The 27,985-nt window shown below is 40.0% G+C and overlaps 1 protein-coding gene across 4 annotated transcripts; it reads right to left on the reverse strand.

The window, feature by feature from the left end:
- Window positions 1–129: 129 nt before the first annotated feature.
- On the reverse strand, window positions 130–27,985 carry cdhr1a (cadherin-related family member 1a). 4 transcript variants are annotated; one of them, XM_058064383.2, is made up of 18 exons: window positions 27,685–27,985; window positions 24,804–25,940; window positions 23,304–23,399; window positions 21,568–21,713; window positions 21,214–21,264; window positions 20,800–20,889; window positions 20,630–20,716; window positions 18,895–19,011; window positions 17,396–17,539; window positions 16,661–16,739; window positions 16,481–16,581; window positions 16,213–16,416; window positions 14,340–14,492; window positions 14,111–14,275; window positions 10,087–10,154; window positions 6,986–7,214; window positions 6,645–6,902; window positions 130–4,631 (listed from the first exon to the last, which is right to left on the reverse strand). In XM_058064383.2, the coding sequence occupies exons 2-18, from the start codon at window positions 24,862–24,864 to the stop codon at window positions 4,074–4,076; spliced, it is 2,607 nt and encodes an 868-aa protein (XP_057920366.2). In that variant the 5' UTR covers window positions 24,865–25,940; window positions 27,685–27,985; the 3' UTR covers window positions 130–4,073. The 4 variants fall into 4 exon arrangements, with proteins under 4 accessions (XP_057920366.2, XP_078650026.1, XP_057920368.2 ...); XM_078793900.1 differs by lacking the exon at window positions 27,685–27,985 and having other exon boundaries at window positions 24,804–26,005; XM_058064384.2 differs by lacking the exons at window positions 130–4,631; window positions 27,685–27,985 and adding an exon at window positions 4,657–5,097 and having other exon boundaries at window positions 24,804–25,186.

Below are 27,985 nucleotides of genomic sequence, written 5' to 3' on the forward strand. Positions count from 1 at the left end.
TGATGGACAGTCCAAAATATGACATCTTTGCACGACATCTGCTCAGGCTTTTGGTAAAAAACAAAAACAAAAAAAAACGTGAAATATCCCTGTGTGAGGGAGACATTATAGATCTAATTCTACCTTCTACATTGATGCATATAAATGTATCATAAACATAAATGTGACTATAGGGGTGTTGTTTTATGTCCACAGGGCTCTAATCATGTTGAAACCTGTATTTAGGAGGTTGTAAATAAGTTTCCTGTCCTACTTTCCCATCTTATGTCTACTATATTGGGTAATAGGAGTGTAAATGTGACTATAGGGGTGTTATTTTATGTCCAGAGGGCTCTAATCATGTTGAAACCTGTATTTAGGAGGTTGTAAATAAGTTTCCTGTCTTACTTTCCCATCTTATGTCTACTATATTGGGTAATAGGAGCGTAAATGTGACTATAGGGGTGTTATTTGGTGTCTAGAGGGCTCTAATTATGTTGAAACCTGTGTTTAAAAGGTTGCAAATAAGTTTTCTGTCCTACTTTCTCATCTTATGTCTACTATATTGGGTTATAGGAGCGTAAATGTGACTATAGGGGTGTTATTTTATGTCGAGAGGGCTCTAATCATGTTGAATCCTGTATTTAAAAGGTCGTAAATAGGTTTTCTGTCCTATTTTCTCATCTTATGTCTACTATATTGGGTAAAACGAACATAAAGGTGACTATAGGGGTGTTATTTTATGTCTAGAGGGCTCTAATCATGTTGAATCCTGTATTTAGAAGGTCGTAAATAGGTTTTCTGTCCTATTTTCTTCTCTTATGTCTACTATATTGGGTAAAACAAACATAAAGGTAACTATAGGGGTGTTATGTCATGTCTAGAGGGCTCTAATCATGTTGAAACCTTTATTTAGAAGGTTTTAAATACGTTTTCTGTCCTATTATCTAATCTTATGTCTACTATATTGGGTAATAGGAGCATAAAGGTAACTATAGGGGTGTTATGTCATGTCTAGAGGGCTCTAACAATGTTAAAAAAACATATTATTATTATATGTATTAGTTGTATTCTTAAAACACATCAATTATTTTTTTAAGTATATATTTGGAATGTTTTTCCAATATTTCATCCTATGCACTTTTAAATAAAAATAAACCATCCTCTCCAGTATGTGCATATGAATTTACCTTACTTTACCTTCAGTGATCAGGTAGGTTCTACAATTTCAGTAGGGGGCGCCGAAGCTTCTTAACAAGCCAATTAGCAAGTCTTCTATTTCAGGCTGCAGCTTGTAAATCCAGTCCAAGTCCTCAACAAAAGGCTCTGAAATTAGCAATAAAGGAAAGCCTTAAAATGAAGTCTTGATAATAAATCCTAACTTCTCAAGATTTATTTTCCCTGTTCTTTTCAATGAAGAAACATGTTGACTTGTTTGGAGAAGTGTCCACCTGTGAGCAGGGATTAAACCCCGTCTTAACCAGATCATTCTGCTTTCCTTCCTTTTGGGACCGGCTCAGGCTGATCTCTTTAGCCGGTCCGAGTGCCGTAAAAGCTGCTGGAAGGAGATTTCACTGAACTTCGACAACAAACGTTGGACTTCACCAAAACAACAAAAGGCTGGAATCAGGATAAAATGGCCACACACGCTGGGCTCTCTGCAAAAACCTTAGACCATCAAGAATGGATTTGTTGTTTGACCATACAGAACTCGACAGTAGAGATTCACAATATCTTTAGAACTTTATGCTTGTCAATATTCATTCATTCATTCATTTTCTACCGCTTTTCCTCACAAGGGGGGTGCTGGAGCCTATCCCAGCTGTCCTTGGGCGAGAGGAGGGGTACACCCTGGACTGGTGGCCAGCCAATCACAGGGCACATATAGACAAACAACCATTCACACTCACATTCATACCTATGGACAATTTGGAGTGGCCAATTAACCAAGCATGTTTTTGGAATGTGGGAGGAAACCGGAGTACCCGGAGAAAACCCACGCATGAACGGGGAGAACTTGTCAAAAAATGATATAAAAAACTTTTTACGTTTGTGCACACCAGAGAAGAAGAAGAAGAAGAAATTAGGAGTTAACCAAGTGTACCAGTTGATTTGTCCTAATCCAATATCATGAAATTACTGCGACCACATGACTACTATCAAGAGAACCAGAGTATAGAGGGGGAGGAGCTACCTGGCGTGGCCCAGCAAGGTGCACTGTATTCGGGCACACGCTCTGAGCAGCCGGTGGGACACCACGGAGGTTTCTGGCAAATCTTTTGCAGTAATGTACAAGATACCTCAGTAAAGTACAAGATACCTCAATCGGATTAGGGAAAGGAATATTCCACCCCTGTGAATCCGATTATATATTCATTCGGATTGGCACTTTTCTTTCGGAATGAGGTGTATACAAAGGTTACATTCTTTCCTTTTGAGCAAATAACCCGAATGGAATTGGAATATTCGGGTTCATGTAAACGTGGCTACTGATACACATAGGCGAGCGGTTCCACCCCTGTGAGGGTGGGAATCGAGCACTGAGCTTTGCGGCAAATACAGAAAAGTGTGTCCAACTGATCTCTTCTCAGGATAAATGATCGCATGCGTTTCAGTTATCACTTACACAGTCCATCGTGACTGGGAAAATGGGAAAATGGGAAAATGGGAAAATGGGAAAATGGGAAAATGGGAAAATGGGAAAATGGGAAAAAGGAAGCAACCGAAAAACGCTTGAGAAGCCGCCATTTTTCACTCAAACATGTGAAACGCAGCCACCAGCGATGTTGCATCGAGGGCTTGGAAGTGAGGCTAGCTAACTGACATATACAAGAACGTATTCCACACACTGATTGGGTGTCTGAACACATCACATGACAAGCATTAACTTCATTCCGTCTGACGCTAAGGTAAGCTTTTGCCGCTATTGGACTGTCTTGTTTACTATCATCTCTTATGTTATATTGAATTAATAAATCAACATTCAGTTTTGTGGTTGAATACGGCCTATTACGGCCTGGTCATTATTATAATCCGCATATTTAAACAGATTCTATGCATTTGTTTGCCCAAATAAAGCATTTTCAAGTACAAAAAAGGCTACATGAACAAAAATACAAATATAAGGCATTCGGAAGACGCATACAAAGTTGTCAAAGATGTCAGTGAAGTTACGCTGATGAGCAGCAGAACCCAAAAGTTAAAAATAAGCTAAATACTCTAAAGTGTCTATAAGTCTATATTATGTCTTATTTTCTCTTATTATGTCTACTACTGTACTGTACTGTATTTAGAAGGTTGTAGACAATTGCTTTCTTTTCAGATTTCTTACTTTGTCTTCTTGTGTCTACTATATTGGGTAATAGGAGCGTAAATGTGACTATAGGGGTGTTATTTTATGTCTAGAAGGCTCTAATCATGTTGAAACCTGTATTAAGAAGGTCGTAAATAGGTTTCCTGTCCCATTTTCTCATCTTATGTCTACTATATTGGGTAATAGGAGCGTAAATGTGACTATAGGGGAGTTATTTCATGTCTAGAGGGCTCTAATCATGTTGAAACCTGTATTTAGAAGGTCGTAAATAGGTTTTCTGTCCTATTTTCTCATCTTATATCTACTATATTGGGTAAAAAAAACTCAAAGGTGACTATAGGGGTGTTATTTCATGTCTAGAGGGCTCTAATCATGTTGAAACCTGTATTTAGAAGGTCGTAAATAGGTTTTCTGTCCTATTATCTCATCTTATGTCTACTATATTGGGTAATTGGAGCATAAAGGTAACTATAGGGGTGTTATATCATGTCTAGAGGGCTCTAACAATGTTAAAAACCCATATTTAGAAGGTCGTAAACAGGTTTTCTTTGCTTTAACTAGAAAAATGTTCCATTTATGAATAAGGAATTCACTTATCGTCGGTTGTGGAACTAATTAAGCGAAGCCATAAGCGAAGTAACTTGGAAAATATCACTTGAATAACTGATAACGTCCACCATAGTAGATCCAAGGAATTTAGTCAAATTTCAAAACAACAAAGATTGTGGTGGCCCAAGACTTTTGCAAAGCACTGCCCCCAACACACACACACACACACACATTATAAATGATTGAGCATCCTCTTCTGCTCCAGTCTCATTTTGAGTTCTGACACCAGCGCCTTGTTGATCATGTCCTGACCCGACACCACCGACTTCTTCTTGGGCCGGGCCGCCACAGCGGCCGAGACCGTGGGAACCGCCCACTTCCTTTCCCCCGGCATATAAGGTGGCGGCGGGGGCGGCAGCGAGGGGGCACAGGGAGGCGGAGGCCAGTGTCTGACAACATTGGTGACGTTGTTGTTGTGGTTGAGGTTCTCCGCCGTTTCCCCTGCTTCCTGCTCTTCCTCCTCCTGCACATGGAAGTTCTCCTCGGGGTCCCTTGGCGTCCTGAAGGGGTTCTTGAAAGTCCAGGGGTTCTGGTTGCGGGGCCTCCTCCTCACACGGCGGTTGGGCAGGACCCGGTTGGACTTTTTGTTGCGTACGAAGGTGACGGTGGAGATGATGACCGTGACTATGACCATGAAACTAATCCCGCCTGCCAGCATGCCTACGATTTGCAAGGGCTTGTTTCTATCGTGCGCTAAAATAGATCCCAACGGCCCCCCCTTGAGTCGGGTCTGTAAAAGAGCACAAGGAGAATTGACATCCATGGGACTGAAGTCACAGTCTGTCACACAAACAAAAATGGAGGTCTGAGGAATAGAATACTGCACGGTTACTGTAGCTGCAATTTCAACACTTTATTCTTTCAAGACAAGATCAGAGAGGTTGTCCAGAGGAGACATTTTGAGTCATGTTGTGCTCCGTTACAGACGCCGCTGCGTGAAAAGAAGAAACGTTCCAATCGGGTAAGGAGGTGCTGATGATGTCAAGGCAAGAAGCTTCGCTTTACGGCCTCCTGATAATCTTTCTGATCTTGCCCTGAGGTTTGACACGAGTCTTTTTCACAGAGTTCCAGTAAATCAGCGTAGAAATGAGGATTGTCAGTGAAATGGTGAAGGTGGCGGCCGTCATAAAAATCCCAAACACGGCCCTCGGACGTTTCCTGAGGCCCAGGAAGTACGAGACAAATCTGGACTTGACCTGAAAACAGGACAAGGTGAGACAAGAGAGCTTGTCAGACACCGCCGCGTACAAACTGCTGTGGTGGAGGATGCTAATCATGGGGGGGGGGTCAATTTGCAGGATTCCAAGCTGAATTTAAACTTTTTTGAGGCCCATCATCCATAATGCACAATTTGAGACATGAGAGACAGCTAAAAATGCACTTCCTGCCGTATAAACCTTCTGAACAGAACTCCAAAAAGCGCCAACGTATGCCTGCATCTCAACCAAGCTGCAGCCACATTGTTATTGTTACACCTAAGAACTACGTTAGCGAAGTAGTGACCCCTCACCCTCGCTAACGCTACATATTGGAGCTGCCACTGCTGCTGTTCTTCCATGCACCCTGGAAGGAAGTTCCAGTATTAAAAAATAATTGGTAATGGTAATGGTTTTATTTCATTTGAACGTGCATCATATTACAATTGAATGCATCACATAATCAGTTCACAGTTCCACATGTCCAAAAGGAGTAGGAAGAAGCAAAGCTTATTAAATCCTACCCCTCCTTCTGGTATTTTTACAATCAGTAACTGTTACATTTGTTCACTTCCTGCTTTCCTAATATAATTTAAGATTTTTTTTACTTTCTTTATTAATTTAATTTAATTTAATTTAATTTAATTTAATTTAATTTAATTTAATTTAATTTAATTTAATTTAATTTAATTTAATTTTTTGTCACATACTGAAGTATGATGTGATGACCATACAATAGACTTTTATACGTGTCAATATAGTGATATATATATAGCACATCATGACTGGTTCAAGACTCTTCATCCTTGGATTTAGCAAATTTATTTTATTTATTAATTTATTTTATTATTTTTTATTAATTTGTATTTAGTTTTTTAAATTTTTAATTTTTTTTTTGGTCACGTAACAAAGTACAAGGTGATATGAGCATCCAACGACATAATGTGTACCATAGTAAGTGTCAATATAGTGATATATATAGCACATCATGACTGGTTCAAGACTCTTCATCCTTGTATTTAGCAAACATCAACTGCTTGTATTGTTTCTTGAATTGGCTCATCGTTGTGCATTGTTTGAGGTCCTTACTCAATCCATTCCATAGTTTGATTCCACATACTGAAATGCTATGGTTTTTTAACGTAGTCCTAGCATATAAGTGTTTCAATAATAATAATAATTAATACTAAAGAAAGATTATGACATGTTATCATGAATATAGGTGTTACTACATGCTCACAGTACAGATAGAAAACCATGAAACCAAGATGAAGTAGCAAGATGTGCAGAGATTGACATCCCATTCAAAATTAGCCAGATTGTTACCAATAAATAAATCCATCCATCCGACAATTTTCTATACTGCCTATTCCCAGGGTCACCGGGTTGTGCTGGAGCCTATGCCAGCTGACTTTACACCCTGCACTGGTGGCCAGCCAATCACAGGGCACATAGAAGTGGCATATCAACCAAGCTCTACACAGAATTTCTGCACATTTTCCATAAATTTACTGTAAAATTCAGACAAAGAAAAAAAATGTACTCACAGCTTCGGTGATGTCGATCTTGACCACGGCGGTGGTGCTGAAGGACGGCTGTCCTCGGTCCCGGGCCTGCACCACAAGCGACCAGGTGCAGTCCCTCTTCTTGGTGATGTTCTGAATGATGGCCATGGACTTGATGTAGGACTTCAGGTTGATCTCTCCCGTGTCGCTGTCGATGTCAAAGATGTTGTTGTCGGGCTCAGCTTTCATGATGGCGTACTCGATCACGTTGTTTGGCACCTCTGCGTCGTCGTCAACAGCCTGCCGATCGGGGATTATGGTGAAGTAAAACATCCGTCCTTGTGCGACCTTTTTATGCTTTCCATCGTCCGATGAACAATTACCTCAATTTTAACCGGAGCGCCAATCACCATGGTCTTCTCCAGGAAGTTATCATTGAAGGCAGGCGGGTGGTCGTTGAGGTCCAGCACGGTGACAAAGATCTCGGCCAGGCTGTACTTGCCCTCCGAGTCCTCTGCCTTGACGTAGAAGTTATACTTGGACCTCACCTCAGCGTCCAGGCTGGCCCACGGCTGCGTGTAGATGATGCCAGTAGACGGCTGGATCAAGAACCTGCGGACGTTGCGTTGGTGTCAGGACAATAAGCTTGGTTATAATTACACATTAACTTGTATGCTAAGATACATATTAATGCAGGGGTGTCCAAAGTGTGGCTCAGGGACCATTTGCAGCCTGTGGCTGTTTTTTGATTGGCTCATCGTACAATGGAATAGAATTTAAAAAGGACCAATTATGGATTGGTAGTCCGGAACTCCTCTGCAATTCGTGGGAGTGTGACCACTCACAGTGGAATGGGCGTGTCTGGAGGCGGGTCGTGGGTGGAATATCCAAGAAAATACAGCTGGGATAGTTGCAGATTCTGGAAGTTCTAGAAAGCTTTTTGTGTGGGTTATTGTGTGTAGCTGCTCTATAGGAGCCCACAACTCAATACAAAAGGCTGAGAAGGAGCATAATAGGTCCCCTTTAACAAGAAAACTAAAATAAACAACAGCAGTATTTTACAAGAGTAAAGTATTATTAGGAAAAAGTAACTAGGTAGTTAACTAGTAATTAGGAAAAGCAACAGAATTTCATCATTTTAATAGAATAACATCATTTTAGTGACATAACATTTTTGTACTTTTTTTGTAATATTATTAACAGTCATTTTTGAAAAATTAGGTTACAGAAAAAGTTAGAATGTTACAAGTCAAAGTCCAAATTGATAGGAATAAAGTCATAATTACGAGGAGAAAATTTAAAAACAGGAAAGTTAATCGTTGGGGGGAAAAAACAGCAGCAAAAATGGGAAAAAAATGTAATTTACCGCGCATAAAGTCCAAATATTACAAGAAAAGTTATTTTCTAATAAAAAGGAAAAGGGAATTTCAAAAGAGATAATATTATGATGACAAATAACATGTCATTTTAGTTGTACAGAATTTTAGAAATATTACAGAAATAAACTTAATTTTTTAAATAGTCATAATAGTATTATTATAATCATTATATCATATTTGTTATAATAATTATATTATATTCATTATAATAAAGTTGCATTTGTTTGGACAATTACGGAGAAGGCAAAAAGTCAAATATTATGGGAATGTATGGGAAAGTAAAATAGCAGAAAGTTAAAATATTAACAGAAAAAAACTAACACACAATTTACAAATAAATATATTACAAATAATAAATAAAGTCATAACTCAAATTATGATGGGAAGATTATTTCAGACAAAAACTGAAGCATTATGAGAAAAACATTCTGTTCAAACAAGAAAAAGTCGCAATTTTAAGAGAAATCTTGAAATATTATTAACACAGACTTGAAATATGAAAGAAATTATGTTTTTTCATTTTTAAGTCAATATATGAGACATAAAAGAAAATAAAGTTGTAATTTTTAGAGAATTCAGATGGGGATCAAGTTATAATAATATGGGAATAAAGTCAAATTATTATGAAAACTAAGTCATACTAGTTTTTAGAAAAAGGTTGAAATATTCAGGTAGAAATTAATAAGCATTTTATGTGTTGCTGTGGCCCTCACTGGAAAAGGTTTGTACACCCGTCCATCAATGCCACACCCACTTGCCATCTGCCTCCGATATCCAAAATAAGTCCTCCACATGCTCATCACCGTGGGTGTCGAGGCATGTGAGTCTGCCCATCATGGGCTCTGTCCCCGGCAGGAGAGGAGATGACCTATATGAAGTGACATTTTAGCAATGAATGACATTTTTCCCAGTTTTACGTCCTCTTATTCTCCAAGATGTGGTCTTCACTCTTGTGTAGGCTCTTGTGTATTTGGGAGCCAACACCAGATTTCCCATGACAATTTCAATCAAGTCTGATTTGTTTAGTGACTCTGTGGTGCTTTTGGTAGAGTTCACGCTGGTTAGAGGCAAACGGTCTATTTTCACCCCCCCCCCCCCCCCCAATCCCATTAGAGGATTAACAAGGGCAAGCAAAAGAAGACCAAAGACTTCATGATCTCATCCGTTCTTAAGACTTTCATAAGAGTCACAGTGGCGTGGTACAAAAAAAGATGTTTTGAAGTCACACCGATAATACGGATATTTTTCACAATTTTTTTTTCATTGAGGATCCTGATTGAAAATTATTTTGCTTTATAAATAAAACACATTTCTTTCTCAAGTCTGGGATTACAAACTGACACGAAAAACAAAAAATCAACCATTGAGCTCTTATTCGCTGGACACTCCTGATAAAAATCAGTCAAAAATCAGTTGTGGAATTGCACAAAAGTTTGCGTTGTTGGATCTTAAGGAGGTTCTAAGTAGCGATCTCAACGCAAAAGGAAATGGGAGTAAGACAAAACATTAAAAATCATTAAAGTGAAACAGGCTGTTCATCAGCTGATCACATGTTGAAGACGATATAGCTCAAGGAAAACTTTGATAAAATATAAAATAAAGATAACAATGGCTTTGGGCATGCTTGATGCCAGTGTTGGGAATGTTGCTCCAGGTGGCTTCACGGAGGGCATCCACTGTCTGGAACTAATGGCCATTTTTGTCAATCCATCCCCAAATGTTCTCCATTGGATCTAGATCAGGGGTCTCAAACTTGCGGCCCGCGGGCCAAATGTGGCCCGCAGGACACTAGTTTGAGGCCCCCGCCTTGAAATGAAAGTTTAATGTTAGTTCGGCCCGCGCAAGTTTGATATGGATGCTGTATGGTATCATGTACCCAGAAAAAATTATTACATTTGATTAATGTTCATGTTAAAGGTTAAATAACTCTTAATAGTTATCCTCCCTATCCGTGTGGAAGTGGTAAGTTTTTGGCTATAGGCTGTGCTGTTGAACCTTTGATCAGCTGATGAACAGCCTAGTTGACTTTAATGACAGTAATTACACTTATGTCATTTCACCTGCAACAAAAAGACACGGGCAAATCAGGGAATGAATATACTCACAATTCAGCCCCGGATCCGTAGATGGAGTACTTCACTTCACCCCATGGTCCTGAGTCTGGGTCTATTGCCTAAAGAGAAGGTCACGTGTATAAATCAATTTAATTCAGTAATTCTTATAATACTCAAGCGCATTTGTATATTACACAAATTATACCTAGCTACAGCAACAAAACATGTCATGTGACCAGGAAAAAGGTCAACATAATCAGCTCAACTCACAAGGTCAGTAGATACCAATAACGTGTACGTAGATACCAATAACTTGTAATAAATACCAATAACTTGTACTAGATACCAATAATGCGTGGATACCAATAATGCGTAGATACCAATAACGCGTAGATACCAATAACTTGTACTAGACACCAATAACTTGTACTAGACACCAATAACTTGTACTAGATACCAATAACTTGTACTAGACACCAATAACTTGTACTAGACACCAATAACTTGTACTAGATACCAATAACTTGTACTAGACACCAATAACTTGTACTAGACACCAATAACTTGTACTAGATACCAATAACTTGTACTAGACACCAATAACTTGTACTAGACACCAATAACTTGTACTAGATACCAATAACTTGTACTAGACACCAATAACTTGTACTAGACACCAATAACTTGTACTAGACACCAATAACTTGTACTAGATACCAATAACTTGTACTAGATACCAATAACGCGTGGATACCAATAATGTGTAGATACCAATAACTTGTACTAGACACCAATAACTTGTACTAGACACCAATAACTTGTACTAGACACCAATAACTTGTACTAGATACCAATAACTTGTACTAGACACCAATAACTTGTACTAGACACCAATAACTTGTACTAGATACCAATAACTTGTACTAGATACCAATAACGCGTGGATACCAATAATGTGTAGATACCAATAACTTGTACTAGACACCAATAACTTGTACTAGACACCAATAACTTGTACTAGACACCAATAACTTGTACTAGATACCAATAACGTGTGGATACCAATAATGTGTAGATACCAATAACTTGTACTAGACACCAATAACTTGTACTAGACAACAATAACTTGTACTAGACACCAATAACTTGTACTAGATACCAATAACTTGTACTAGACACCAATAACTTGTACTAGATATCAATAACTTGCACTAGATACCAATAACTTGTACTAGACACCAATAACTTGTACTAGATACCAATAACTTGTACTAGACACCAATAACTTGTACTAGACACCAATAACTTGTACTAGACACCAATAACTTGTACTAGATACCAATAACGCGTAGATACCAATAACTTGTACTAGACACCAATAACTTGTACTAGACACCAATAACTTGTACTAGACACCAATAACTTGTACTAGACACCAATAACTTGTACTAGACACCAATAACTTGTACTAGACACCAATAACTTGTACTAGACACCAATAACTTGTACTAGACACCAATAACTTGTACTAGACACCAATAACTTGTACTAGATACCAATAACGTGTGGATACCAATAATGTGTAGATACCAATAACTTGTACTAGACACCAATAACTTGTACTAGACACCAATAACTTGTACTAGATACCAATAACTTGTACTAGCTACCAATAACGTGGACTAGATACCAATAACTTGTACTAGATACCAATAACTTGTACTAGATACCAATAACGTGTACTAGATACCAATAACGTGTACTAGATACCAATAACTTGTACTAGATACCAATAACTTGTGGTTACCAATAACTTGTACTAGATACCAATAACGTGTAGATACCAATAACGTGTAGATACCAATAACGTGTACGTAGATACCAATAATGTGTACGTAGATAGCAATGCCGTGTAGATACCAATGCCGTGTAGATACCAATACCGTGTAGATCCCAATACCGTGTAGATACCAATAACGTGTAGATACCAATGCCGTGTAGATACCAATAATCTGTAGATACCAATAATCTGTAGATACCAATAATCTGTAGATACCAATAATCTGTAGATACCAATACCATGTAGATACCAATAATGTGTAGATACCAATAACGTGTAGATACCAATGCCGTGTAGACACCAATAACGTGTAGATACCAATGCCGTGTAGACACCAATAACGTGCAGATACCAATGCCGTGTAGACACCAATAACGTGTAGATCCCAATACTGTGTAGATACCAATAATCTGTAGATACCAATAACCTGTAGAGACCAATAACCTGTAGATACCAATATCATGTAGATCCCAATATCGTGTAGATACGAATAAACTGTAGATACCAATATCGTGTAGATCCCAATATCGTGTAGATTCCAATACCGTGTAGATACCAATAACCTGGAGATACCAATATCCTGTAGATACCAATAACTTTTAGATGAAGTCTGCTATTAAAATACCTCCAAAAACTTCCAAGAAGGTTTTATGTGTTTTTTATCCATGTTTATCCATATTACGTGCATTCTAATCTGCCTCTTTTTTATCTGTTTTTATATCTTTAGAACGCACAAAGAGAAAGACATGTGATGAAGTCTTACATAAGGATTGGAGTTTCCCCTGAAACTTTGGATGAGCTGTTAATTTCACTTTAATGCAATAAATTGCTGACTGAAAAATATTCTGAAAAAGTCAAATTGCCTTTTATTATTTTTACTTAGAACCTCCTCAAGGTCCAACAGTGCAACGTGTACATTCTTGACATTTTCAACTGCGGCCATTATTTAGTGTATTCCGGGTACTTCTTTGTGATACATTTCGTTTGTTCTATGGAGGAGCTGAAACTAATGCATAGAATAGATTGTGCATAACAATATATTGACTTCATACAGTTCATTTTGGTTTATTCATTCATTCATTCATTCATTCATTCATTCATTTTCTACCACTTTTTCCTCACGAGGGTCGCGGGCATGCTGGAGCCTATCCCAAACAACCATTCACACTCACATTCATACCTATGGACAATTTGGAGTGGCCAATTAACCTAGCATGTTTTTGGAATGTGGGAGGAAACCGGAGTACCCGGAGAAAACCCATGCATGCACGGGGAGAACATGCAAACTCCACACAGAGATGGCCGAGGGTGGAATCAAGCCCTGGTCCTCCTAGCTGTGAGGTCAGCGCGCTAACCACTCGTCCACCGTGCAGCCCTCATTTTGGCTTATTGTTTGGTTAATTCTTGTATTTATTATCGTCCACATGACAGCAATCCTGTCACGTCCCAATCTGGCGAGATCTTATGATATGAAGAACCCGGAAAATGAGAGTCCTTCAAAATACTGCGGCGTCCCAAACACCAAAAAAAAAAAAAAAGGCAGGGATTATTTTGTTTATTGGGAAATGAAGTGGCGTGGACAGGTCAGTAACATGATGTCGAAGCTATAAAAAAGAAGATACGCTCGATGTCATCGTCGCATCATCGTGTCATCGGCTAATCTGCTGCATCGGGGACGCCTGTTCACCGTCTCCATGTGAGCAAGGTCACTTGTCGGCTGTTCTTTTATCTGATTGAAATTGCCTGGGATCAAGGCAGCGAGCCTTGCTGGTGTTCACGCAACGGGAGGATTTATGAGCCTCGCTGCTGCTTTGAGCCCGTGCAAGGGGGTTTGTATGAAGGACAAACGGGAGGAGAAAGTCACAAAATGGCTCCCAGGATGCTTCCACTAACATAACGTTATTTGTTGGTATAACACGGTGTTGTGCACATGTTTTACACATCCTCAAAAAAAAAAAAAAACGGAGGGGAATTTGGTGTTACACAACAAAATGAAAGTGATAGCCATCTGGCAGCTTCCCTAGCCTAGCTTTTATCTACATGTTTTCACATATTATCCCTACCTCAGCACCGAAAGTCTACATTTAGAGAATTAAAGCCTCTTTCTGGCATTTTGTTCAAATCGAGTATTCCTCTTGAGCTCACAGTGACGTACATTTGTGTATTTGTGTGTGTGTGTGTGTGTGTGTGTGTAGGGGATTGTTATATTTTTAGCCAGGATGACGAGTAACTCACCAGAACTGACACAACATTGCATCCGCCAGGTGAATTTTCGGGAATTCTGGCTATGTAGTAATCGGAGGAGAATTTCGGCGCATTGTCGTTAGTGTCCAGGAGGTGGATGATGATATCCGCCGTGGAGCTGAACCTCTCCGGCGTGTCGATCTCAACGGCGAGTAGCTAAAAGAAGTACGACTTTTTTTTAGCTTGTGATGGGAAGTGTCGGGATTCAAATCACACACACCTTGTACGTGAGGAAGTGGTGCCTTTCGTAGTCCATGGCGGCGGAGTCTTCCACCAAGATGGTGACCTGGGCCTCGTTCAGTACCGTCTGCGGGACCACACGTAGCATCCTGCCAGGCCCGATCAGCCTCAGGTTGAATTTTGCATTGGCGCCCTACAAATAAGAAACACATTTATGAGTGGAAATACTAATTGTATTGTCATGTACTGTATTATTATATTATTATTACTGTAAAATACTCAACATAACTGAAGTCTTTGATACTGAAAAATCCAAATACAGTAAACCTCGGATATATATCGGACTCGGATATATTGGAAATTCGCTCACAACGGACAGAACCAATTTTTCTGTAATGCATTTCCAATAAAAAATCATTGCATATATCGGATTTCACCTATTTCGGACAAAATCTCCAGTCCCGTTCCAATTTCCCTCGCATATATCGGATGGCCGCATCGTGTCTTTCTCCTGGCTCCAGATTTAGGACAAATATAAAAGTGAGTGACGTCAATAATACTAGCACAGCAGTGAATGAGATCTTAACCTCACTATTGGAAATAACGTAGGCCTGACGGGCGTAACAGGGCCTAGCTTAATTAACAATTTGTTATGCACAGAGTCCAATAAAGTTAAATTCTCATTACCTTACGTCTCTTTTCATTGCCCAGTCCAGGTACATTGGAAACATAGTCAAGGAAGTGCCTTTTTATAACGGATATAAATCTGATATATGCGTAAAACTGACATTTTCCGGTATACGCATATAACGGATTTCGCTTATATCGGACAAAACCAGTGGGAACAATTGAATCCGATATATCCGAGGTTTACTGTATATAAAAAAAAATTGCTGTGATAAATAATGGCGTCACACCAGCTGCTCGGAGTGTGTGCCCGAATACAGTGCACCTTGCTGGGCCACACCAGCAGTGATGTAGTAATGTCATCATGTTTAATGCAAACAAATGCAGACGGGTACACTTGGTCACATCCTAATTTGTCGGAGTCCTTCTTACCGCCAGGTGTACACAAACCACACTTCTTGGTGGATATAAAAAAAAGTCATCAATTATTGGTACCATATGTGGTAATGGTAATGTTTTTATTTCATTTGAACATGCATCCGATTACAATTGAATGCATCACAAAATCAGTTCACAGTTCCACATGTCCAAAAGGAGTAGGAAGAAGCAAAGCTTATTAAATCCTACCCCTCCACTTGGTACTTTTACAATCAGTACAATCAACTGTTACATTTGTTCACTTCCTGCTTTCCTAATATAGTTTAAGTTGTTTTTTTATGTTTTTTTTTCTTGAACCAGTCATGATGTGCTATATATATCATTATATGAACAGTTACTATGGTACCCATTATGTCATTGGACGGTCATATCACCTCGTACTTCAGTATGGGACAAAAAATTACAATATTTAAAAATTAAACAAAAAACTGTGGAAAGCAGGAAGTGAACAAATGTAACAGTTACTGATTATAAAAGCACCAGATGGAGGGGTAGGATTTAATAAGCTTTGCTTCTATGTGTGAAATATATACTGTATTTATAGATGATACATAGTATAGAGAGAGTATTTAGATATATAGAGTACATGTGACTGAAAGCATTCAGTAAGCGCATTGAAATCAGTCTAAAAGCGTCATGTATTTAAAATCAGATTGCATCATCATTTAATTTGTGCGCTTTCCTCGTATAAAGATCGGCGGCCATTACGACAGGCTCAAAGCGGTCTCATGGCCTGAAAAGGTCGCCACGGTTAACGCAACCAATCCACTTCTCATTAGTTAAAGTGGTGGAAGGCGGGCATGCGGAGCGTTACGTAACATCGGTCTCGCTTTTGTGTCTCCCCTCACCTGATCGGCGTCTCTCACTGTGATTTTCAGCCCCCGCAGTATCTCCCCTTCCGGGGGGTGCTCGTACATGGTCAGCTCAAACATGCTTTGGGTGCCGTTCTCTCCGTAGAATGTAGGTGGGTTGTTATTCAGGTCCACCACACGGATCACCAGCATGGTCACCCCATAGTCCATGGGTCGGCCTCCTGGACTCACTTCAGATGCCTGCAGAAAGGAAGCACGTTTATCTCTTATTGCGTCCAAGGTCATTGAAAGTCTGACTACTGACTTTGACTTTAATGTTAAAGATTTCTCTCTTTAGATGAATGGGACTTGTCAGCAGGGTGACAAGGCCGGTGGTCTCATTGATGCTAAAAACTCCATCGTCACCTGTAAAGGAAGCAACAGTACACGTTATATCTGGAGTCCACCTCTTCATATGGCATCGACCTGTGATTTACACGCTTACCTTCATCAAAAGAATATCTAATTGGATTTGGGTTTCCCACGTCACCATCTTTGGCCACAACTGTGAATATCTCGGACCCCTGGGAAAACACAGATACATGTCCATACATGCCGATTATCCTCACTACGGTGGGGGTATGCTGGAGCCTATCCCAGCTGACTTGAAACGAGAGGCAAGGTACACCCTGGACTGGTCGCCAGCCAATCACAGGGCACATATAGACAAACAACCATTCACACTCACATTCATACCTATGGACAATTTGGAGTGGCTAATTAACCTAGCATGTTTTTGGAATGTGGGAGGAAACCGGAGTACCCGCAGAAAACCCACGCATGCACGGGGAGAACATGCCGAGGGTGGAATTGAACTGGGGTTTCCTAGCTGTGAGGCCCTGTGTTAATCCAATAAACCTTATTTCACTTCTGAAATACCAATCCCTCAGTTACAGTATATCACAACACCATGTGACTGGTGGCCAGCCAATCACAGGGCACATATAGACAAACAACCATTCACACTCACATTCATACCTATGGACAATTTGGAGTGGCCAATTAACCTAGCATGTTTTTGGAATGTGGGAGGAAACCGGAGTACCCGAAAAAAACCCACTCATGCACAGGGAGAACATGCAAACTCCATACAGAGATGTCCATGACTGTGTGGCCAACATGCTAACCACTCACCCACTGTGCAGCCCCGCAGATAGACACAAAGTAACCGAACACTCACCGGTGTTGACACCTCGTAAACGTAGCCAAAGTACGGAGTCCCGATAAAAGATGGCGGCGTGTCTTGCACGTCGATCACATTAATTGTGAGGGTAGAAGAAGAGGACAAAAATTGCTCCTTGCCGTTGAACGTACCGCCCCCATCCTGCAAGAAAGAGTAATTGGAGTTGGAAATATTTGTATTTTTATGATTATGATTCATTATTTAGTATTTGAAATGTCCAATACTGATTCCTGACACGTTCTTTAAGACATAATGTAACATATATTCATTCATTCATTCATTTTCTACCGCTTTTTCCTCACGAGGGTCGTGGGGGGTGCTGGAGCCTATCCCAGCTGTCTTTGGGCGAGAGGCGGGGTACATCCTGGACTTGTAACATATATAATATATAAAATATATATTGACATAATGTAACATACATATATATATACACACAATATATAATTTGTACACGGTATCGTGTACATATAAAATATAGCGTTTTTAAATTGTATCCTAACCCGTGTATGGAATCTTGAATCTTGAAGTTACCCAGCATGCATTGCGGGTTACAAACACTAGTATTGTTTTAGATAATTTTTAAATCTCCTTATTATCGCTTATCAATATTTTGCATGTATTTAATTGGGATTAACCCCATTTTGTCCTGAGGTTAATTAATAAATAATCACACTTAATCGCAGATGGAAATATTTTTATCTATAATTTAAAGAAAAAAAACAGTTTTCGCTTGAATATATAAAATATATAATGACATAATGTAACATAAATATATATAAATATACACACAATATATCGTTTGTACACGATATCGAATCATTACGTTTTAAAATATAGCGTTTTTAAATCGTATCGTAACCCGTGTATGGAATCTTGAATCTTGAAGTTACCCAGCATGCATTGCGGGTTACAAATGCTAGTATAGTAATTTTTAAATCTCCTTATTATTGCTTATCAATATTTTGCATGTATTTAATTGGGATTAACCTCATTTTGTCCTTAGTTAACTCATAAATAATCACACTTAATCGCAGATGGAAATATTTTTATCTATAATTAAAAAAAAAAAAAACATTTTTTTCATGTGTAATGCAGGCACATATAGACAAACAACCATTCACGCTCACATTCATACCTATGGACAATTTGGAGTGGATATGAAGCTAACATGATGCCTAAGCGGAGATTCGAACCCAAGTCGTCCTGATCTCCTGACTGTGCGGCTAGCATGCTTGAAGCTAAATTTACAAAATACCTTTTTCTTTCTACATTTCTGCTCAATATTTGTTCCCCAAACTGCGGTATGGGATATGCGCATGTTTATTGTGTGTCAAAAAAAAGTGGTGTTCAAGGAACATTCTGTTCAGGCATTAACTTTGACAGCCCTAATTGATTTTAATACGCACATAGCTCGTTTGGTGTTTTTGCAGAAATAGTATAATAGACTAAACCCGCACATGGTTTATGTTGAAAGTGGCAACGTCATCTCTCTTCACCTTTGCAATGACGGTGACAAAATGTGTCTTTGTTTTCTCGTAGTCCAGCATCTCCTCTGCCTTGATGCGAATGACCCCGCTGTGTCTGTCGATGGCAAACAAGCTCAACTGTGCGTTCTGCGACACAAAGCACAATAAAAGCAGGATTTAGAAAAAGAGAGAAAAAAAAAACAAGAGGCTCAAACAAGGTCACAAGAGTGAAAGCATCCCGATTGAAACCCCATTAGCGGCTCTCACGTGAGACGGCGCCCAGAGTGGTCAGATGGCTGCATGGAAACACTCACTTGAATTAGGCCACAGCGCGCATATCTCTTTGTCCATCTGGATGGAAGGAGCCCATATGCTCAGGCAGGTGAAAGCTGCCCTCTACAGATGTGAGCCGCCTCAATCGTCCTCGCCACCACGGCCGGCCAGATGCTCTTAAAAGCCCCAAAGTGCGCTAACATTGACGGGCCACTCCATCGCCAAATCAGCCACACGTGCAACAAATGTAATTGTCATGTTAATCCGTGCAACTACGCCGCCCTAATGCATGGACGCTCATCGGACGAGACCAGATTTTGACATTAAAAAGAAGACTGGACCACCAGGCTTTTTTATTTAACCCACTTAACGTGGATTTGGGCAAATGTCGATGTTGATGTCACAGATAGGAGAAAAAAGAAGCACTTGGTTTGCTCACCTGCACAGTAGGCTATTGCCGCCAAATTAGGGCATTTTTATAAATTGTCGGTTATCGTTATGATGCCATAATTCCCTCATATCGGCCCAAATAATAATAATAATACAGCTTAGTGTCTTTCCTCTTATCAACTGTCAATGTTGTCAATTTCATATTTACAATATCATTTTCAATCACAAACAACATATACATTTAAAAATATATTTTGGGTTTTTATTAGTAATGGTAATGGTTTTATTTCATTTGAACATGCATCAGATTACAATTGAATGCATCACATAATCAGTTCACAGTTCCACATGTCCAAAAGGAGTAGGAAGAAGCAAAGCTTATTAAATCCTACCCCTCCATCTGGTACTTTTACACTCAGTAAGTGTTACATTTGTTCACTTCCTGCTTTCTTAATTTAATTTAATTTAATTTAATTTAATTTAATTTAATTTAATTTAATTTAATTTAATTTAATTTAATTTAATTTAATTTAATTTAATTTAATTTAATTTAATTTAATTTAATTTAATTTAATTTAATTTAATTTAATTTTTCAAGACTCTTCATCCTTGTATTTTGCAAACATCAACTGCTTGTATTGTTTCTTGAATTGGCTCATCGTTGTGCATTGTTTGAGGGTCTTACTCAATCCATTCCATAGTTTGATTCCACATACTGAAATGCTATGGTTTTTTAACGTAGTAACATTATGCATTTTTGCTGTAGTTTTCCACTCTTGCTAGGCTTTTGTTTATTTTATTTCTGCAATGAGCCATGTTGAACAGATGGCCCCTGCACCACACTTTGGACACCCATGCAAGTTTTGCCAAGAAAGTGGGGTGCGGAAAGGTGACTTTCTTGGCTGTGTTGGTCAGGGGCTTGTTTGCATTGTGGAGCTTCTGCTTGGCCATCAACAAGTAGCAAGCCGCCGGTTAACTCTAATGCAGGGAACACCAAGGTAGGTTGGATTGCAAGGTGTACTGGAAGCATTAATATGCACCAATCATGCAGTCAACCTCTAATGAAGCTGTCAGAAAGGGAGGGGCCATTACAGCCAATTACCAGAAGGTAGTAGGTGACTGAGCCCCCCGAGCCCGTGTCTCTGTCCACGGCCTCCGCTTTGAAGATGCTGTGTCCGGACTCTGTCGTCTACAATGAGTGTACACATTTCATGTCAATGTTTACACATGATTCTTTTGTAACATATCGGTTTGGAAGACACCTTCACAGACCTCCAGGACGTCAATGATCGCAGGCATGTTTTGGAATTGGGGCTTCTCATCGTTTGTGTCCATCACAAATATGGTCACTCTTTCCACAACCTGAAACAGTGCCATCAATGAAAGCATCTCCAGACGTGTACGCATACTGTATTTTTAGTTTGGGTATCAGGAGACGATACATAAGATTGAGGAGGCTTCAGTACTACCTTACTACAATGAAAAATATATGACAGCATATTTCAATCTACTGATATAATGTCTACTACATGACACTTTTAAGTACTCTGTGTGTATGCTAGTGGATGCTCTTATTTTGGTAGTCACCCCCTCTCTTGCCTTGTGTCCTTTTTCCTGCTTTTCCCATCTCCCACACCTGTTTCTAATTTCACTCCCATCTATTTAGTTCAAGTGTGTGCTCCTTACCTTGCTTTTCCCGTCGGTGATGCTGACCAGAACATCGAAAGAATCTTCTCTCTGAGAACAAAGATGGAGCACACGGCCATATAACATATCATGTAGATCCACGATTTGCTTGTGGGAGTCAGGAAAACACAGCCATGGTGCATTCAAGTTCAAATTGCAGCAGTTGGTGAACAAACATTAGTGGAGCATAAACGCAAAAATAGTGGTACATCTACGGTGGAGGTGTCCAATGTGTTGTTTGGTCGTGGTGAACGCCAAAAATATCATTTAACAAGAAAAAGCACAAACAACAGCAAAAGTGAGCACAAAAAAGCGAGCGAAAACCTTCCATCATTTCAGTGTTGCAGGTCATACCTCGCGGTCTAGCTTTTCCACTAAGGTGATGTTTCCCGTGTGGGGGTTGATCCTGAAGTACTGTTTGGAGCCGGGATCAAACGAAAGGCCGTAGCTCACCTCCTGGCCTTCTGGGTCGGTCCCGTTGAGGCAATAGATGTGTGTACCTGCGTGGGAACCATTTATTCACATCCTGATAGCGGAAAAACACTTCAGTTCTGTATGTATACATGTATGTATGTACAGTATATATACGTGTTTGTATGTATGTATGTATGTATGTATGTATGTACAGTATGTATATATGTATGTAAAATATGTATACATGTATGTATGTATGTATGTATGTATGTTCGTAAAATATGTATACATGTATGTATGTATGTAGGTATGTATGTATGTACAGTATATATACGTGTTTGTATGTATGTATGTATGTATGTACAGTATGTATATATGTATGTATGTATGTATGTATGTATGTTCGTAAAATATGTATACATGTATGTATGTATGTAGGTATGTATGTATGTACAGTATATATACGTGTTTGTATGTATGTATGTATGTATGTATGTACAGTATGTATATATGTATGTATGTATGTATGTATGTAAAATATGTATACATGTATGTATGTATGTATGTATGTATGTATGTTCGTAAAATATGTATACATGTATGTATGTTTGAACAGTATGTATGTATGTACAGTATGTATACATGTATGTATGTATGTACAGTATGTATGTATGTACGTATGTATGTATGTACACATGTATGTATGTACACATGTATGTATGTATGTATGTACAGTATGTATACATGTATGTATGTACAGTATGTATACATGTATGTATGTACACATGCATGTATGTATGTACAGTATGTATACATGTATGTATGTATGTATGTATGTACAGTATGTATACTTGTATGTATGTATGTACTGTATGAACAGTATGTATACATGTATGTATGTATGTATGTACTGTGTGTACAGTATGTATACATGTATGTATGTATGTATGTAGGTATGAATGTATGTACAGTATGTATACATGTATGTTTGAACAGTATGTATGTATGTACAGTATGTATACATGTATGTATGTATGTACAGTATGTATACATGTATGTATGTATGTACTGTGTGTACAGTATTTATACATGTATGTATGTACAGTATGTATACATGTATGTATGAACAGTATGTATACATGTATGTATGTATGTATGTATGTACAGTATGTATACATGTATGTATGTACACATGCATGTATGTATGTACAGTATGTATACATGTATGAATGTACAGTATGTATGTATGTATGTATGTACGTATGTACAGTACGTATACATGTATGTATGTATGTACTGTATGAACAGTATGTATACATGTATGTATGTACTGTGTGTACAGTATGTATACATGTATGTACGTATGTATGTATGTATGTACCGTATGTATGTACAGTATGTATACATGTATACAGCAACTCGTATTGAACTTGACAGGCTACGCTAATCCATGCTAGCGTGTTTGATCACTTTATCAAACCTATTGCCATCTGTTTACAATACCAGCCAAGCTAAGCTAGCTTGTGGTCTCCTTTGGCTCCAAATGTGATTTCTGTTTTCCCACACTGACATTTTGTTTTTAAACAAGCTGATTCTGATTGTGATTATTGTTATTTTCTGTGAAAATGTGGTGAAGATAAAGATGTCCGACGTTTGGTGGTGTGGGTCAACCTCACCAACCGGCGTGTCCTCCGAGAGGCTGAAGAGGGCCATGTTCCCATTGTAGCTGTACGGCCCGTTGTCAAAGAAGTAAGGGGCAAAGTCCGCCTGCGCTGGGGGAGGAAAGCAAAATGACATCACGGGTGTCGACACGCCCTTTCTTGGTACCTTTGGGATTACGGCGGATTACGTCAGCCTCCTCAGAAAAACCTTTTATAGAAACCGGACATGGTCATGCTACTTAATCTTTCTTTTCTTTTTCACATTTTCAAACTATTCCTTTTGAAAATGTTGACAAATATGTTCAAGCTTTTCTTTTCAGTTTTTTTTCCAATTATTTATTTTCACACATTTTTAACAAAATGTATTTTTATTTCATATGTTCATTCCCATAAAATTGTGACTATGTAGTTAGGTATAAAGTTATAATTTAACTAATTTTAAAAAAAGGACAACTTTATTTTGTGCTTTTCTCATGATATTTTAACTTTTAATAAAATATCATCTTTTTTTACATTTCAGCTTTTATTTTTCTGATGTTATTTTGCCACATAATATTGCAAGTACTTTTCTCGTTAGATTACAACCTTTTGTCATAATATTTTGATGTTATTATTGTAAAAAAACAGCAGAGGGTTTTTTTCAGAGGGGTTCTTACTTAGGGGTTCTTTCAGAGGGGTTCTTTCAGGGGTGGTTCTTTCAGAGGGGTTCTTTCAGGGGTGGTTCTTTCAGGGGTGGTTCTTTCAAAGGGGTTCTTTCAGGGGTGGTTCTTTCAGAGGGGTTCTTTCAGGGGTGGTTCTTTCAGGGGTGGTTCTTTCAGAGGGGTTCTTACAGAGGGGCTCTTTCAGGGGTGGTTCTTTCAAAGTGGTTTTTTCAGGGGTGGTTCTTTCACAGGCGTTCTTTCAAAGGGGTTCTTCCAGAGTGTTCTTACAGAGGGTCCTTACAGAGGGTTCTTACAGGGGAGTTCTTTCAGATGGGTTCTTTCAAAGAGGTTCTTCCAGAGGGTTCTTCCAAAAGAGTTCTTTCAGGGGGGTTCTTTCATAGGGGTTCTTACAGAGGGGGTCTTTCAGAGGGGTTCTTTCAGGGGTGGTTCTTTCAAAGGGGTTCTTTCAGAGGGGTTGTTTCAGGGGTGTTTTTTTCAGAGGGTTCTTTCAGGGGTGGTTCTTTCGAATGGGTTCTTTCAGAGGGGTTCTTCCAGAGGGTTCTTACAGAGGGGTTCTTTCAGGGGAGTTCTTTCAGAGGGGTTCTTTCCAATGGGTTCTTACAGAGGGGTTCTTTCAGGGGAGTTCTTTCAGCTGGGTTCTTTCAGAGGGGTTCTTCCAGAGGGTTCTTACAGAGGGGTTCTTTCAGGGGAGTTCTTTCAGAGGGGTTCTTTCAGAGGGGTTCTTTCCAATGGGTTCTTTCAGGGGAGTTCTTTCAGCTGGGTTCTTACAGAGGGGTTCTTTCCGAGGGTTTGATGTACTTTGGTCACTCCCTGCGCTAGTACACTCTATTTGATGTGAAAGAGTCCAACTTACCAAAGCAGACGCGGAGCAAAGCAAAGACCAAAGGCAGATGTTCAACCTTCACATGCTTCATCCTTTCAAAAATGCAGCGATGAAGGCGTGCCCACGCATGAGATGATGCGTCTGTCAAGGTGTTGGCTGGTCGACTGAAGGCAGGTGCCGGCTCGCTAATCCGATGACGCTTCTTAAGAGTCCCTCCCGATGCCGCTCAGTCCTAGTAAAGCTTGTGGAAAAACCAACACAGGACAGGAATGGAGCTGCGAGGTTCATTAGAGTAGACGTCCATCTTTGTTGTCATCACACATTCACAACGGGAAAAACATGCAATATTTCTTAGGGAATCAATCCTCTCACAATCCTTATGTGAGACAGGAAAACATGTGAGATAAAAACAATGAATGCACGTAATGGGACACACCTATTCCACCTGGAGACCTTGCTCTTTTGCTGTATTTTGCTCCTTTTAAGCATTAGCGGAACATCCTTCCTGGGTGCATGGATGTCACGTAGCAACATAGAAAGCAACGCTACACCTAGCGTTAACTTTTACAAACTCCAAAACAAAAACACAGCAGCAGTGGCGTTAGCTCCAATATGTAGCGTTACTGTTCTCCAGCCGGCTGAACTAGTCGCATGCCGGCTAGTAGCTAGCCGGTGTGGTGTGTCAAGGTGTCACTACACCAGTAATGTAGTTCTTGGGCGTAACAATGTTAATAACAATAATAATAATAATAACAATGTGGCTGTAGCTTGCTTAGTATGCAGGAGTTGTTAGCAATTTTTGGAAGATTTTTTTGGGCTTTATAGGTGTCCAATTACATGCCTTGATGAGCTGACTCTTGTTTTGATTGGCACGGGATAGGTATCAGCGATACCAGCCTGGATATGACTCAGTATGGGATCAGTGGGATCGCACCTCAACAATGATAAGGTGTTTTTTCCTAGCGTAGATGTGTGTGAGAAGAAGTAGGTGTATTTTTCCTGGAATCGGCAGTCATGGAGGATGAAGGACGGAGGAAGGAGGACGGAAGATGGAGGACGGAGAATGGAGCACGAAGGACGGTTTCCTGTGGTTTCCTTTGGTTTCCTGTTCTGCTGCCGACTGGCTGTGTTGAGTGGCGTACCATCTGCTGGGCACTCGACCCCCATCTGTTGGTTAGGGAGGGAAAAGGTCACTGTTTGCTACAATTAGTAGAATCATAGAACAGAGGATGATGCAGATGAGAGCAGGGAATGATCTGATGGGATTATATTCCTCCGGTTGGACCTGGGATCTCCTCCGTACATGGACATTGGAAAATGTGAGCTTGGAGGAGAAAGTATGTAAGAATAATCATATCAGATGGATTTAGTGGTCGAACCGCCAACCTCACGCCGTTTCTCTGCATTTGTGTTGCAGTTTGGTCTCTTCATGAATACGATGTTTCTTTCATGAACTTCAGGCCATCATCAGCCTCCATCTCTCCATCAGCCACCATCTCTCCATCAGCATCCATCCCTCCATCCCTCCATCAGCCTCCATCCCTCCATCAGCCTCCATCCCTCCATCAGCCTCCATCCCTCCATCAGCCTCCATCCCTCCATCAGCCTCCATCCCTCCATCAGCATCCATCCCTCCATCAGCCTCCATCAGCCTCCATCCCTCCATCAGCATCCATCCCTCCATCAGCCTCCATCCCTCCATCAGCCTCCATCCCTCCATCAGCATCCATCCCTCCATCAGCCTCCATCAGCCTCCATCCCTCCATCAGCATCCATCCCTCCATCAGCCTCCATCCCTCCATCAGCATCCATCCCTCCATCCCTCCATCAGCCTCCATCCCTCCATCAGCCTCCATCCCTCCATCAGCATCCATCCCTCCATCAGCCTCCATCCCTCCATCAGCATCCATCCCTCCATCAGCATCCATCCATCCATCAGCCTCCATCCTTCCATCAGCCTCCATCCATCCATCAGCCTCCGTCAGCCTCCATCCCTCCATCAGCCTCCATCCATCCATCAGCCTCCGTCAGCCTCCATCCCTCCATCAGCCTCCATCCTTCTATCAGCCTCCATCCATCCATCAGCCTCCATCCATCCATCAGCCTCCATCAGCCTCCATCCCTCCATCAGCCTCCATCAGCCTCCATCCATCCATCAGCCTCCATCCATCCATCAGCCTCTATCCATCCATCAGCCTCCATCCCTCCATCCATTTTCTATGTAATGATTATTTGATTATGTTTGATTCAATATTTGATCATTACTATTTTCATTGTATTTATTTTATTTGCCAATTTAATTATTATAATACATGTGTAATTGTTTTTAGTTATTTTTGGGGGTTGTCAAGACATTTTATCATTATTATTATTTCATATGTTTATTTTGATTGATTATTTAGCCTCGACCTTCGTGAGGATAAGCCACATGGAAAACGGACGGATAATTAACTACTTTGTAATGAATGACTCTAGTAAGAAAGTCCTTGTCAGCCTAAACCGATACTTTTGTTTGTTTATTTTGGCTTTTTCCTGAAAGAGTTTCCATGCTACTAACAAACATATTTGGTAATAATCTCCAAAGTCAGGTTATGACATAAACGCATCCTAGTAGGAGTCAGCCTAGGAGTCAGGAAGGTGTCGTATTTGCTACTAGCAGCTTAGCAAAGGTCACCATCAACGCAAAGAAAGCATTTGCAGTATTTGGTCCGCTTCCATGTCTTGCTTCGTGCTATGGAAACATGTACTGTGACGCAATCGGAATTTCCAAACATGAATGAAGCCCTCGCTGTGTACTCTACAGCCGCAGTCTCCTTTCTAATCTTGGCGGCACCGGATGAGCGTACAACAACAACACGGGCTTTGCGAACGTAAACAAAAGTTTAGGTATGCTGGTCTTAAAGGGACATACGCATCTGCCAAATCCCACTGGAAAAGGTGGCGTCCGTGTGCAGAGCGGCCAAGGCCTCGGGGGGCTTCAAGTTTAATTCTCGTGGCGTTGCCAGATGGTGAGCCTAAAGATTAACCCGCTGTCATCTAATCCCGCCTCATCTTGTAATGTACAGCCTGTCTGTGCGCCTCAGACATCGCTGGGAATGACAATGAACCGTTCAACTGTTGAACAGGAGTCAGAGGCTGCGGTGGAACGGCTTCTCCGAACCCGAAGGATCTTCCCGTCTGTGTATATTTCCAAATAGTCAGCAAGCGGGTGA

Source organism: Doryrhamphus excisus, linkage group LG10 (genome assembly GCF_037039965.1).
Source record: "Doryrhamphus excisus strain RoL-2023G ecotype Guam linkage group LG10, RoL_Dexc_Guam_v1.1, whole genome shotgun sequence".
NCBI lineage: Eukaryota > Metazoa > Chordata > Actinopteri > Syngnathiformes > Syngnathidae > Doryrhamphus > Doryrhamphus excisus.

Coding starts and splice junctions, on each gene's coding strand:
- cdhr1a (XM_058064383.2), bottom strand. CDS start 24,864: ATGAAGCATGTGAAGGTTGAACATCTGCCTTTGGTCTTTGCTTTGCTC. Junction 16,582..16,660: donor TAGATATTCTTTTGATGAAG/GTAAGCGTGTAA, acceptor CTTCCTTTACAG/GTGACGATGGAGTTTTTAGC. Junction 6,903..6,985: donor GCGCTCCGGTTAAAATTGAG/GTAATTGTTCAT, acceptor CCCGATCGGCAG/GCTGTTGACGACGACGCAGA.